This window comes from Panthera pardus, unplaced genomic scaffold (assembly GCF_024362965.1).
Source record: "Panthera pardus isolate Hobbes unplaced genomic scaffold, ASM2436296v1 HiC_scaffold_11, whole genome shotgun sequence".
Classification (NCBI taxonomy): Eukaryota; Metazoa; Chordata; class Mammalia; order Carnivora; family Felidae; genus Panthera; species Panthera pardus.
Genome location: NW_026526666.1, coordinates 31,113,316 through 31,127,768, shown reverse-complemented (window position 1 = coordinate 31,127,768; position 14,453 = coordinate 31,113,316). Strand labels below are relative to the sequence as shown.

General features: G+C 40.4%; 1 protein-coding gene across 1 annotated transcript in view; it reads left to right on the top strand.

Annotated features, from left to right (window-relative positions):
* Nucleotides 1–13,913, top strand: part of LRRC8C (leucine rich repeat containing 8 VRAC subunit C) — an 80,580-nt gene extending 66,667 nt beyond the window's left edge. Inside the window, exon 3 of the mRNA XM_019414098.2 lies at nt 7,288–13,913. Within this exon, the coding sequence (XP_019269643.1) occupies nt 7,288–9,561 (2,274 nt within the window). The 3' untranslated portion in view covers nt 9,562–13,913. The remainder of the gene's footprint in view (nt 1–7,287) is intronic.
* Nucleotides 13,914–14,453: the final 540 nt, after the last annotated feature.

Genomic DNA, 14,453 nt, shown 5'->3' with positions numbered 1-14,453 from the left:
ACGATTTAGGCATAACTTGACATTAAGTATCCAACATCTATGTGAAGAAAGCTGTAAAACACTCCTGAAAGGCATAAAATTGGATGAAAACAAATGAAAACACACCATGAAGGAGGAGAATCAATGCCATGAAGATGTCAGTTCTTCTTAAATTAATTTATAAATGTAATTTAGTCCCAATAAAAATGCCACCAAGGTGTTGTTGTTTTCTGGATCTAGACAAGTTGATTTTAAAGTTCATCGTGAAAGACAAGCATGAGATTGAGCACTTACCACACCAATTACTGATTAGTTGTCTTTCTGCTGTGCTTGATCTTGAAGGGGTTCTTTTTTTTTTTTAATGTTTATTTATTTTTAAGAGAGAGCCACTGAGTGTGAGCAGGGGAGAGGTAGAGAGAGAGGGGGACACAGAATCCAAAGCTGTCAGCACAGAGCCTGATACAGGGCTCAAACTCGTGAACTGTGAGATCATGACCCGAGCTGAAGTCAGATGCTTAACCAACTGAGCCACCCGGGCGCCCCAACCTTGAAGGACTTCTTGTTCTTATATTCCTCACATAATATCTGGCATAAGTAGATACTCCAAGATGGCTGACCTCTCCTGAGGGCACGCATGCAACACTCCACTTTCATGTTCTGTCTGCCCTACCCCACTGACATCAATGCCATTTATATCTGTGGCATGTAATAGATAAGCTGGCCCTTCTTCATGTTGCTCTTTGTTATTTCAAGCAGCTTCTCTGAAGCTAAGTGGTTTTGTTTTGTTCTGTTTTGCTTTTACCCTCAGCTCTTTTGGTGTCTCATTCATGCCAATATGATACTTTTTCAACTTGTTACCACAGGTGGGTTCTGCTTTGTACTGCATTGCTTTTCTAGAAATTGTGTAAGTTAAGTAGATCTTATTTTTACATTATCCAGTAGATGCTATAATCCTAACAAAGTACTGGGAATCAAATTGCTATTATCAAAGGTATAGCATACAATCAAAGATGGAGGAATGAACAGTAATGATTTAAAATAGTGAAAATTACTATTAAAAGGCCCCAATTTCCATTGACCATGCAGGGCATTTCAATAGATGATAAAGTATTTCAACATATTCCACTTAATATTCCACTTAATTCCACTCTTTGTGGATATAAATTTGACAATTACAATGTTAAATATTTGATTCTTTTCTTAGATATGAGCAGCATGTCAGGCATGGTTTAGATGGGTTGTTTCCTTTCCTAAGGCGGCCTGAATGTTTACTTTATTTCTCTTGAAAACACACTGAGTTCCTTCCCCCTACCAAAAACAGCTGTTGTGTTATCTCAAAATAATTTACCAGTGGGAATGTATGAATCCAAATTTCACTGAGCCCACTTCTGAAACCTTTAGGTTTCTTTTCCAGAACTATTTCCTAGATATCACAGTGATGGAAGACTTTTGCATGAATAGTTTTATTCCTCCAGGTTCTTTAATTGCAAGACCTTGAGGGTCATAGTATACATTTTTATCACCTAGATATCAGCTGCTCCTTGGGATCCAGAGCCTAATGGATCAAATTGCAGTCCATAGCCCCATGACCCTCTCCAAGTTCTACAGACTCCTGGAAGGATTTGGTTCTTATGGTTCTCATTCCTACTTCCATGGAAACAGTTTAGATGATAGACTATTACCATCCCTGGCAAATTCTCCCCATCTATACAGTTTGGATCCAGGCATGAAATCTTCCTTTTTGTTGTGGTTTTTACAAAATTTACTCACAAAAGCTGTGTGTGTGTGTGTGTGTGTGTGTGTGTGTGTGTGTGTGTGTGTGTCTGTCTGTCTGTAGCAGATTATACCAAAGTTTCAGGGAAGATTGAAAGGTATTTATATCTCAAAATAGAAATATGGGGCACCTGGGTGGCTCAGTCAGTTAAGCTCCTGACTTCGGCTCAGGTCAGGATCTCGTGGTCTGTGAGTTTGAGCCCCGTTTCAGGCTCCGTACTGACAGCTCAGAGCCTGGAGCCTGCTTCAGATTCTCTGTCTCCCTCTCTCTCTGCCCCTCCCCTGCTCACACTCTGTCTGTCTCTCTCAAAAATAAATAAACATTTTTTTTAAATGTAAAAAGAAAGAAAAGAAATAATGAGCATATACTCCAGCCTCCTGCCATGTTGCCTGACCTATTTTGTTTGATTCTAGCCCCTCTCTGCTTTGCTGACTCACCACTTCCCACCTCCAAACCTGTTCATCCCCAGATAAAGTAGGGTTGGCCATTGTTGTTGCCATGGCTTCACCTGACCTTTGCTCTCAGTGATCACATTCTGTGTCCCTCTCCTCCTTGTTTCCAAGCTAACTTAGATATTTTCCTTAATATAGACAATTTTATTCAAGAATTATTCTCATATCCACCTTTAGCATAGTAACTTTGTCACCTTGCTATATTTTGAGTTGGATTCTCTTGCTCATCCTGCTTTTTCAATCTTTTTCTCTTCCCCTACCCCATTTCTTCCCCCTCCAGTCTCTCTTTCCCTTCACAAACACACATTGTAGCTCCTGGTCTCAAGCCCTTTTCCTCCAAAGGCATTCTGAGGGTTGCTCCTAAATAAAAATGGTAGCCTTCCTCTGCATTGTGATGTGTGTGTACAAGCTGGTGGTGATGGTCTGAGCCTTAGTGTTTCGTGGAGGGCTTTCTCCCTACCCACCCCCCAGGTGCTCTCCCTTAGTCCTGCACCAGCAGCCTGAGACCCTGATATTCCTTTGAAATTTGTGTTCTAGCCTCTCGGTAAGGCTTGTTTGGTGCTCTAACCTTTAAATTACTGGATAAAGGCAAAGAGAAGAGAGGTATGTAGATTTAAATAGCAAATTTCTCAAAAGAGCAAGAAAGGTGAAACAAAAAATTTTAAGTTCTTATAAGCTGCTGTTTTTTTACAAAAGATACCACAAAAACACCCTTTACCATTTGTTGTTTTTGCTGCTGCCTTATTTTTGTCTGTCTTTCCCTTTTTTACTGTACCTTTGCAAATATAGATTCTTCTCCAGTTCTTCTCAATGCTGTAATGTTCACAAATACTATGTCTGTTAAACACGGCGGGGGTAACTTCCTCTCGCCTGTGGCCGTTTTACTATTCCAGTCTTCATGCTCTTACTGTTGGACTCCTTTACCTGCCCTGTTCCTTTTCATCCTTTTCAGTCCAGGTTCCTGGATTAGGCAACCTGCCATCACATTCTTTGGGAATTCTCCTCTGAGTTGCGTCTCTGCTGGAGTCTTCTTTTGAAATGTTCTCTCAGCAGCTCCAGCAGCTATTGTTCTTAGCAAGTGAACACCAGTATTTTTTTGACTCTCTGCTCACTTCTGAATAGTTAACAGCTGCTGAAAAATAGAACACCATCCTTACCCTCCTGGGATTTAATAAGTAGGCACATTTTCAAAATTCTGTCTTTGTGAAGATTGAAAGAGAAATAGGGCATCAGAAGGCTGAAAGGAACTTGGGGAGATCAACTGGGCTGTTTTCTGTGACGCCCTCAAAGAAGAAGCTGGGTGAGATGGGAAGATGTGTGGAATTAGAAGAACACAAGTCTGTAAACAAAAGACAGGTTTAAATTCCTGCACTACCATTTCCTAGCTATGTGAACTTGGGCGAGTCACTTCCGTTCAGTTGGGTTTCTTCTTCTGTAGAAGGGAGAGAATATGACCTGCCTCCCTGGCATGGCAGATGTTAGCCAGTCAGGGACCTTTGTGCAGAATCTAAAACGGTATCCCTGCTGTGTGACCATAGGTAGCCCCAGGAGGATGGAGCTCCCATCCTGCTGAGGGAAACACAGCAGGATTTCACCCCACCCTTGCCCCCTTAGCTCCGCACCCTCTCGTGCCCTGCATATCCTAAAACCCTACACAAGCTCCAGAGGTCTGTCATCTTCCACCATTAGGAACAAGCCTGGGGAAGCACTGGGCAGGGGGACAGTAATGGGGTCTGCTGGTTGCTTGGCAGGGAGTTAGCACTGAAGAAGGTGTCCACCTTTTTACCTTCTAACTGGTCTTGCTTTCACAAATGGATTCTCCTGTGTTTTCATCACAACACTGACAATGCCTTATTAACATACCGGCTCAAATGTGTCCCTCTTGGGGAAGGTCCTCGGGGAAGCGCTCCCTTTCCCTGCTCAGCTCTGGCCCCCACCTACTGCTTACTACACAGACCGTTACAGCGTCCAGTGAGACCACTAATGGGAAAACATCCAGAACATGACCCCAAACTGAACTGCTTACTTGTCTCTCTTCTGTATTCCTTAAGGATAGTCTGGCATTCTAGGCTTCCTCCTATTTTCGATCCCAGGGTTTTCCAAGGTGGAGTGCTTGACCCCCCAGAAGTGCAAAAGATGCTCCACTGAAAAGTGAGATAAAAACAAAAACTTTTAGACAGGCATACCTCATTTTATTGCACTTCCCTTGATTGTCCTCTGCAAATACTGTGTTTTTCACAAATGGAAGATTTGTGGCAATCCTGTGTTGGGCAAGTCTGTTGGCGCCACTTTTCCAACATTTACTTGCTTTGGGTCTCGGTGTCACATTGTAATTCGTGCAAGGTTTCAAACTTCTCCGTTATTATTATTATTTGCTGTGGCGATCTGTGATCAGTGATTATGACTTGCTGAAAGCTCAGATGATGGTTCGTATCTTTTTGACATAACACTTTCGCACTCTTCATAGACTATAGTATAGTGTAAATATGCACTGGGAAACCAAAAATGTCATTTGACTCACTGTGTTGCAGTATTTGCTTTATTGTGGTGGTCTGGAACTGAACCTGCAATATCTTCAAGGTATGCCTGTATTTATTTTAGGCTTAAAGGGAAGGGAATTAAGCTTTTCTAATATTTCACATATGAATTGACAGGACTTTATGGTTATAATTTTGAATAGAAATAAATATACCGGGTGGGCACACTCAAAATTTTTTCCCTGACCTGGGTAAGTGATAAAAATGTTCGAAGACCACCACTCCATTCCCACACCTCTGTAGCCACCAAATTCTGGTAAAATGCAGACCCATTTATTATTCTTCCCTGCTGCTTTTTTGGGGTTTTTTGGTATAATTTATTGTCAAATTGGCTTCCATACAACACCCACTGTTCATCCCAGCAGTGCCCTCCTCAATGCCCATCACCCATTTTCCCTCTTCCCTGCTTCTTTTGATTGACATAATATGTAATTGCTCCCTGCTTTATCTCCCAGGACATAACTTATAAATTTTTTTTAATGTTTATTTATTTTTCCGAGAGAGAGAGAGACAAAGCATGAGCAGGGGAGGGACAGAGAGAGAGAGGGAGGCACAGAATCGGAAGCAGGCTCCAGGCACCTGGAACCTGATGTCAGCACAGAGCCTGATGCAGGGCTCCAACTCACAAACTGTGAGATCATGACCTGAGCCAGAGTTGGACGCTTAACCGATTGAGCCACCCAGGTGTCCCAGGACAGAACTTTTATAACTCTTGTAGAGAGACTTCCTCTCTCTCCCTAGCCTCATTCTTTCACTGTTACCTGCACAGGGTATTGAAGAAGTAACCTTTTTTTTCCCAAAACATAATTTGCATAAGGTAATTTGTTACTTACAATAAAGTCAGATTGGTATCTTTTTTGTTTAATTCTAGAAATTCAGTAAAATAAAATAAGAATGTGGGCTCTGGGTGCAGGTGGCCTGAGTGACTTAGCCTTTCTGTGCCTTTCTCCTCATCTGTGAAACAGGAATAATAAGAGTACCTGCCTCATCAGATTAAGGTGACAATGAAAAGAATGATTACCTGTGACATTCTTAGAATAGGGTCAGTTGCATATTAAACACAGCAGAAGTTTTCTGCTGTCACCCACTATAATCACCATCCATATCTTCATCCCTCGGAGAGCGATGGGCCACACCCAGACATACGGAACTCTGAACTGGAACTACCAGTGGCAGTTCTGGATTCACCCACTTTCTCAGCAAATACATACTGGTGTTCTCCTTTGTACTGGGCGCTCTGCGAAGTGCTGGATGCTCCACTCCATTGTCAGACCTCGTACTTCTCTCCGGTGGCCTGTATCTCCCATGCCATCAATGCGTGGTCACATCCCCATGCCACAGCAGCTCACTGGCAACGGATTCAGTTTCTGCTTCTATAATCCATAGAAAAGGCTTTGCTGTTTATGACCAAAATCACTAAGTATTTTGCTGTTGCAGAATCACTGAATGCTATGGTTTTCCAGCCATTTGACATCTTACAGTACAAATAGATCTTCCCTGCATTATTAATCCCACATGTTATTGCTGTCGATTCCTTGGGTGGTTATTCTCCCTCTACACCGTTTGCTTGTTGTTCAAAGAGTTCCACCTACATAGACTTCTTCGTAGGGACAATTCCTCCTGGTTGATTCAAAGAGTACGCTGCCTTACATTCCCTCCTATTCAGAAAGTATGCACGCACTATCTCTTACCCAAATTTCAATGTCTGGGGCTACTGGACATTTTTAGGGCTTACTATTTTTTTCGATGAATTGAAGTATCGGTACAGGAATAAAAGTTGTTGAGGTAATATTTTGTATAAAAAGCCAGCAAGTTTAAACCTAATTATTTTACTGTGGAACACTTCTGTATTGTTCCATATCTTTCTGCAGAGAGATGAAATGGCTTTCATAAAAGCTTAGTAAATTCCCATTGTAATAAGACCATTTGCACTCCTGTGCATGCAGTCCGGGATATGGGTAGAAAGTAAAGGGGAAATGATAAAGACAAATTCTTCCACGTTCCCTCCTTCCAATCCTTTTAATTCTCATACACAAGTTTATGTCATCTCAGAAGCCATCCGATTCAAGATTGAGCCTGATAAGGGGTGACTAGTTGGCTCAGTCAGGAGAACATGTGACTCCTCATGTTGGGGTCATGAGTTCAAGCCCCATGTTGGGCATAAATCATACTTAAGAAAAGATTGAGTCTGATAAGGGCATGTACTTCCCAGTGATTGATTCTCCCAGGCTCCAGTGAGGGAAGAAATGCAAAATTTTAAAACACACAAATATTCTTTAGATACTTATTTTGTTGTGAGTTGTTCTGAGTCCTAGCAGAACCGCTGTGTTTTATGTCATGACTTACACATGCTGAACAAAGTCAGATATTTCAGTTTCCCACCATGTGGGCTGAGGATGAAATCCTGGTGCCGGAATCGAACGTTGTATTCTCCAGGCAAAGGAAATGGACATTTATTGGATGTTATTGCTGCCCTCTCCACACTAATGACATTATCAAAGCTCTTTGAATAATATAATTTGAAAATATTACTTCTGTGTTTCAGGTCATGCAAGACAAGATAATCTGCCTTCCAAAAAGGGTTCAGCCTTCTCAGAACCACTCTTCCATTTCAAATGTCTCTCAGGCAGTTGCCAGCACCACCCCACTGCCTCCCCCTAAACCATCTCCTACTAACCCTGCCACTGTGGAAATGAAAGGACTAAAGACAGATTTGGACCTTCAGCAGTACAGTTTCATAAACCAGATGTGTTATGAGCGAGCCCTCCACTGGTATGCCAAGTATTTCCCTTACCTTGTGCTCATCCATACCCTGGTCTTCATGCTCTGCAGCAACTTCTGGTTCAAATTCCCTGGCTCCAGCTCCAAAATAGAACATTTCATCTCGATCCTGGGTAAGTGTTTTGACTCTCCGTGGACCACCCGGGCTTTATCTGAAGTGTCTGGGGAGGATTCCGAAGAAAAGGACAACAGGAAGAACAACATGAGCAGGTCCAACACCATCCAGTCTGGTCCGGAAGGCAGCCTGGTCAACGCTCAGTCACTAAAGTCGATTCCCGAGAAGTTTGTGGTCGACAAGTCCACGGCGGGAGCACTGGATAAGAAGGAAGGTGAGCAGGCAAAGGCCTTATTTGAGAAGGTGAAGAAGTTCAGGCTGCATGTAGAAGAAGGTGATATCCTATATGCTATGTATGTTCGCCAGACTGTACTTAAGGTTATAAAGTTCCTGATCATCATTGCCTATAATAGCGCCCTGGTTTCCAAAGTTCAATTTACAGTGGACTGTAACGTTGACATTCAGGACATGACTGGATATAAAAACTTTTCTTGTAATCATACCATGGCCCATCTGTTCTCAAAACTGTCCTTTTGCTATCTGTGTTTTGTGAGTATCTATGGACTGACGTGCCTTTACACCTTATACTGGCTGTTCTATCGTTCTCTCCGGGAATACTCTTTCGAGTATGTCCGGCAGGAGACTGGAATCGATGATATTCCCGATGTGAAAAATGACTTTGCTTTTATGCTTCATATGATAGATCAGTATGACCCTCTGTATTCCAAGAGATTTGCGGTGTTCCTATCTGAAGTGAGCGAGAACAAATTAAAGCAGCTGAACTTAAATAACGAGTGGACTCCTGACAAACTGAGGCAGAAGCTCCAGACGAATGCCCATAACCGGCTAGAATTGCCTCTCATCATGCTCTCTGGCCTTCCAGACACGGTTTTTGAAATCACAGAGTTGCAGTCTTTAAAGCTTGAAATCATTAAGAACGTAATGATACCAGCCACCATCGCGCAGCTAGACAATCTCCAAGAGCTCTCGCTGCACCAGTGCTCAGTCAAAATCCACAGTGCAGCGCTCTCTTTCCTGAAGGAAAACCTCAAGGTCTTGAGCGTCAAGTTTGATGACATGAGAGAGCTGCCGCCCTGGATGTATGGGCTCCGGAATCTGGAAGAGCTCTACCTGGTTGGGTCTCTAAGTCACGATATTTCCAAAAATGTCACTCTTGAGTCTCTGCGGGATCTCAAAAGCCTTAAAATTCTCTCTATCAAAAGCAACGTTTCCAAAATCCCTCAGGCCGTGGTGGACGTGTCCAGCCATCTGCAGAAGATGTGCATACACAACGACGGCACCAAGCTGGTGATGCTCAACAATTTAAAGAAGATGACCAATCTGACGGAGCTAGAGCTGGTCCACTGCGACCTGGAGCGCATTCCCCATGCCGTGTTTAGTCTGCTCAGCCTCCAGGAATTGGACCTCAAAGAAAACAATCTGAAATCTATAGAAGAAATCGTTAGCTTCCAGCACTTGAGAAAGTTGACAGTGCTCAAACTGTGGCACAACAGCATCACCTACATCCCGGAGCATATCAAGAAACTCACCAGCCTGGAGCGCCTGGCCTTCAGTCACAACAAAATAGAGGTGCTCCCTTCCCACCTCTTCCTATGCAACAAAATCCGATACTTGGACTTATCCTACAATGACATTCGGTTTATCCCACCTGAAATCGGAGTTCTACAAAGTTTACAGTACTTTTCCATCACCTGTAACAAAGTGGAGAGCCTTCCGGATGAACTCTACTTCTGCAAGAAACTTAAAACTCTGAAGATTGGGAAAAACAGCCTATCTGTACTTTCCCCGAAAATTGGAAATTTGTTATTTCTTTCCTACTTAGACGTTAAAGGCAATCACTTTGAAATTCTCCCGCCTGAACTGGGCGACTGCCGGGCTCTGAAGCGAGCTGGGTTAGTTGTCGAAGATGCTCTGTTTGAAACTCTGCCTTCTGATGTCCGGGAACAAATGAAAGCAGAATAACTTATTTTTCTTTAGAGCTTGACTGACACATGCTTCTACCAAATACAGTATCAATAATTAGGTAGTCTTAATGCCTTTCCTATTTTATTTTATTTTTTTTCTCTTTCACACAAAACAAAATGTACACAGAGATTGAGCAAGGAGTATGTATTTTTTAATAAAAATTTAATTGTATTTTCTCAACATTAATATTTTAAAGTTTTATTTGTCCTGGAACCTAATGTATCTATTATTGTTTTCTACTGACAGGAACAGGTGGTTCCATCTGTTTTTTGTTTTGTTTTTGTTTTTTTTGTTTTTTTGTTTTTTTCCTTTTTTTTCCATTCTTGTGAAAGGGAGGGAATTTTGAGTTGCATGCTTTTGGTATTTTTTAAATAGTCATTTTGCCAAGGTCATTTTTAGCTTGTTTACACCTGTACAGAGTCCTTGTTTTGTTTTCATTGTGTATGTACCAAGGAATTTCAGCTAGTTTATTGTAATACCAGCTGCCTTCTCCATTGGCCAAGTCCTTCATCCTACAGAAAATTTTTCTCTGGAGTGTAAATTCACATAAGTGCATTGTCACAGACGAGTGTTTTTAAAATTTCTCCTCCCCTCCAAAAGAACCCTAAATTATGTTATTTCATATACCTGACAGTGAAAGTTATCCTTAGGCTAGGATTTTGTGAGTGAAGACAATAATCTTCCATGGTTGGCTTACTCGAATTGGTCATTTGTAATCTAACTGATCCGCGTTTTCAACGACGTTTCAAAAATATCATTTAAAAGCAAAACACAGAGGCCCTCCCCGCCCCTCGCCTTTTAATCTTAATATTGCTATGTAGTACTGGTGAGCAACCTTAGAGAAGCTAGATTTATTTTAATTAAAATAGATAATTAAATTTAAAAATCAGAATCAGAAGCCTGGTTTTTAAGTAATTTAATAATCTCTGATATCTTGATATGTGGGTACATCAGATGGAAAAAAAAAATCGCTGCGAAAGCACTCTGTTAAAGGGCTGGCGCACTGTAGTCAGGCGCCCTGATTGCCCTGGGCGGTGTGGGGTGGTCATCTATTCAGATTCTGCCTGTTACACAAAATACCCATATATACAGAAATGGAGCTCCCTTAATCCTGCCCTTGCTGCAGATGCCAGTGATGCAAGCACAGGAACTTTCTGCTTTCTTTTGGCTTAAAATAAGCATCTCATCTAAAATGGTTCTTTTACTTTTGTTTTAAAGGGGCGAATAAATAGCTAAGCGGATGTCACTCAAATAATTTTTGCTTGATGGTCAGCAGAGCTTTTATTTATCTTTGTATTTAAACCAACATAGTATGCATCTTGGGCAAAATCCATCACTGATTCTTACTCTGTTAGAACAGGAAAATGAAAAGACTATTTGTGCCCTCAATCCAGGAACAGTATTACCAATCACGGGATTTTTGTTTTACGTAGTAAATTCATACGGACTGTTTCCGGAACTCTAGTCTGATCTAAGAAAGTTTTGTGACTTAACAGCGCAAGAAAATAGGAAGATGATTTGGGGGTTTCAGAACACTGCTTTTAGAATTTGCTCGTTGGTCCTGGTGATTTTGCTCAGTGCTGCTTCGAGTCGTATACAGAACATAACTACAGAAACTCCTCAACGGATACATGTACCTCAATCGTGTTTTAAATGTTATGAGATGTCATGGAGTGAAGGATTTGGGAAAGAGATGCTTTTCATTTGTTTAATAATGAAATCACATAGTCCAAAGTGCTTTACTGTTTCTGCTCTGTGTTAAAGTGTTCAAATGGTGATTTTGTATAACTGATTTATTTCCCACTGGAACTGAAATGCTATGTTTAAAATAGTAACATGGTTATATTTCTTGTATGATAAAATATTCAATTCCAGAATATGGTTAGGATCCTGATTATGAACAATGTGTTGTATTTAGAAACATAGCCCTATTTTGTTTTAAGCAAACAAAAGACCTGGAAGATTCTCCATGGCCGAGCATAACAAAAATACCCTGTTGAAAGGTAAGCTTAAATAACTACTGGTAAAACACTGGGTGCACTATATTTCTGGACAAAATTTATAGTTATTTTCTATGTCACCCTTCAAAAGGGATCTATTCAGGTTAAAAATCATATTTATGCTGAAGTGTTTATCTGGTGTTAATTCATAATCTCATATGGGTTCATAACTGAAGTAAGGCACTAATAAGTAGTTTTCTCACTTGTAATAATTTGTTCACAATTCCAAGAGACTTTGACCTGCTTTCTTAATGATGTCACAGGCTGACCCCAAACATAAATTCTAAATAACATCCAGTAAATCGGTATTGCTCTATGACTTTATGTTTTAACTAAGAAGGAAAATTCATAGATGTTTCTATTAGATTTTATAAAAATTCAAAAGTCTCAAATGTCATCTTGAGTCTCAATTTTCTGACTCTGGCCCTCCTTAATATTGTAAGTTTTTGTTCACATTTATAAGCAAAAAGTATTCAATTACGTTTAGCCTTTAAATGGGAAACTCAGGTAAACGAACTGCTGACTTTTCTAAAGTCCTTTAATGGATCAACTCAGTGTAAAAGGGGTATTTACCTAATCCCTTTCTGTATTTTACAAGTGCTCTTGCTAACAAGGAACAAACTAGCTCTATTTCTCCAAACTCTATAGGATTCATGAGAAACTGCTTATGTAAATATAAAAGCACCATATGTAATCATAACTCCTATGGCTGCTTGACGCCCATGATGGGTATGCTTTTTGGTCAGTTTTAATGGTTAAGTATCGAACAGGTTATTTGTCTGGTGATGGTCTGGTTGAAACAGAGCATATAAGTATATCCCAATGGAACTCACACCTAAGGAGACCACACCTCAGAAACTACTCATGTGTTAGGTTTTTGTTTTGTTTTGTTCTTAACACAACATTTTTAATATAAATGTTCTTGATACAGTGAAACCTGTTACTTACAATTGTAAATTTTTTCTTACTGTTCACACACCTCTTCCCTGCTGTTACATTTCCTATGTAGCTACTGTAAAGAGTTCGAACAATTCACATGGCATCCTGTTCAGCAGGCACTGCGTTTTCGGAAAGCCTTGGAAAATATGCCTGCTATGAGTATTTTGTTCATTCAGAGGTTCCACTTTATTTGCCTCTCAAGCCGTCTTCATGAAAGAGCATCTTAAACCTCCTGGATTCTTTCTTGGGCTACTTGGTATGAGGAAAGCCCAAGTTCTTGCAATATGCTATCTTATGATTTCTGATATTAAGAAAGAGAAGACAAATTCTTTACATCTCTTCTTACCATTTCCCCCAAGAAGAGTTTTGCTGTTGTTTATTTTTCTAATTCTTTTTTTTAAAAGTCCATTTATAAGTAGTTTATTTTACTTTCTAATTTCATGCCAAATACCTGATCCATAGTAATGATGTATTTACTTAAACAGTGAACATTCATGATCCATCTTTATGAAAATGGTCAGCAGTACTTAGTAGTGAATACATAAGATACATTTTAATATAATTTCAACTCGTGTTCTATTAATTCTGAAAGTGACCACGCTGGTCAAGCAGTTCACATTTTTGGTAGGATCTCAATAATTCACAGTAGGGTCCAATAGCAGCCTTAAGTTAGTAAAACAAAGGAACAAAACAGAGCAGTGAGCAGTGAGGGGAATGCCTCGAGAGTCCGTAAGGTATTCTCATCTTTTCTTGTCTATTCAGACACGTTGTAGGAAAATTTGGACAGTCTCAGCCAGACCTGCCATTGATTTTTCAGATTTAGGCCTCAGTGACATGCTTCTAATACAATTTCATACTAGCTTTCAAACTAGGTGTCCACTCTTACTCCATTCTCCCAGAGCCACACACTGACAAAAGTTAACATCCTGAAGTTCATTCTGGGGAAAGGAAAGAGTGTCCTCCCGCCCCCAAGGAATTTTTTTTTTTTTTTTTTAAATCAGAAGACCTTGAAAAAGGGTACTTTGAAGAGCTTAATTTGTTGGCCGTGTTAAGTAACAGTTCCTCTGCATGGTTTTTAACGTGGTATAAATTGGCTTTCTGCCGAATACTAGTCTCTCTCCCACCTGATCCTGCCTCTTCAATGAATATCTTTACTGGGGTTGAAACTCATAATGCCTTATGTGCTCACTCAGTTGTTGTTTGTTTGTTTGTTCTTCCTACGACTTGTTTTCTCTCACTGTCTCTATGTGTTCAGATTGTGTCAAATGCTGGTAAACCTCTAAGATTGTCAAGGAAATGCTTGAAAGTTGATTTGTCACAGTGCAAATTCACGATAAAATGTTTTAGTGTTATTTGGCTATGTAGTACATAGGAACGGAAAATAAATAAAGACATTTTTGTAATTTAAAATTGAGATTTGTCCCTTAATCGATTGTAGAAATCATATTTATCTTTTGCATTTCTCTGGTGTTTTGCATGTTGTGTTGCCCAGGCTCTCTGTACTCTGCAGGAAGTAGGCTGCCTGGATCCTTCCACTGCGTGTCCAGCCTGTTTCTGCAATTGTGACTAATTATTTCCTTCCTTAATTCACTGCACTGCATCTACCTAAGGTGCCCCTGGAGTTTCATTTGGGCAATTAGCACATTAATATGTAATCTGGGGTGCAATTTCTGTGCATTTGCCAGATCAGATTGTACAATTGCTGTCCAGCCCAGCTTTCAGTAAATACTTTTATGGTCATGATCGTGGTTACTTAAAGGAATCAGAATGGTTCTCGGTTAGGATGCCTCCCCTTGTTAACCACGTACACACCAGGCTTATGGAAGCCCTTTTTAGGAAAAGTGAATACACCACTTATACATAAAAAAACCGTGATTGGTAACTTTTGAAGCTAATTTGTCACTTAACATATTTTTCTATAGTCATCTATGACTCGTTATTTTACTGATG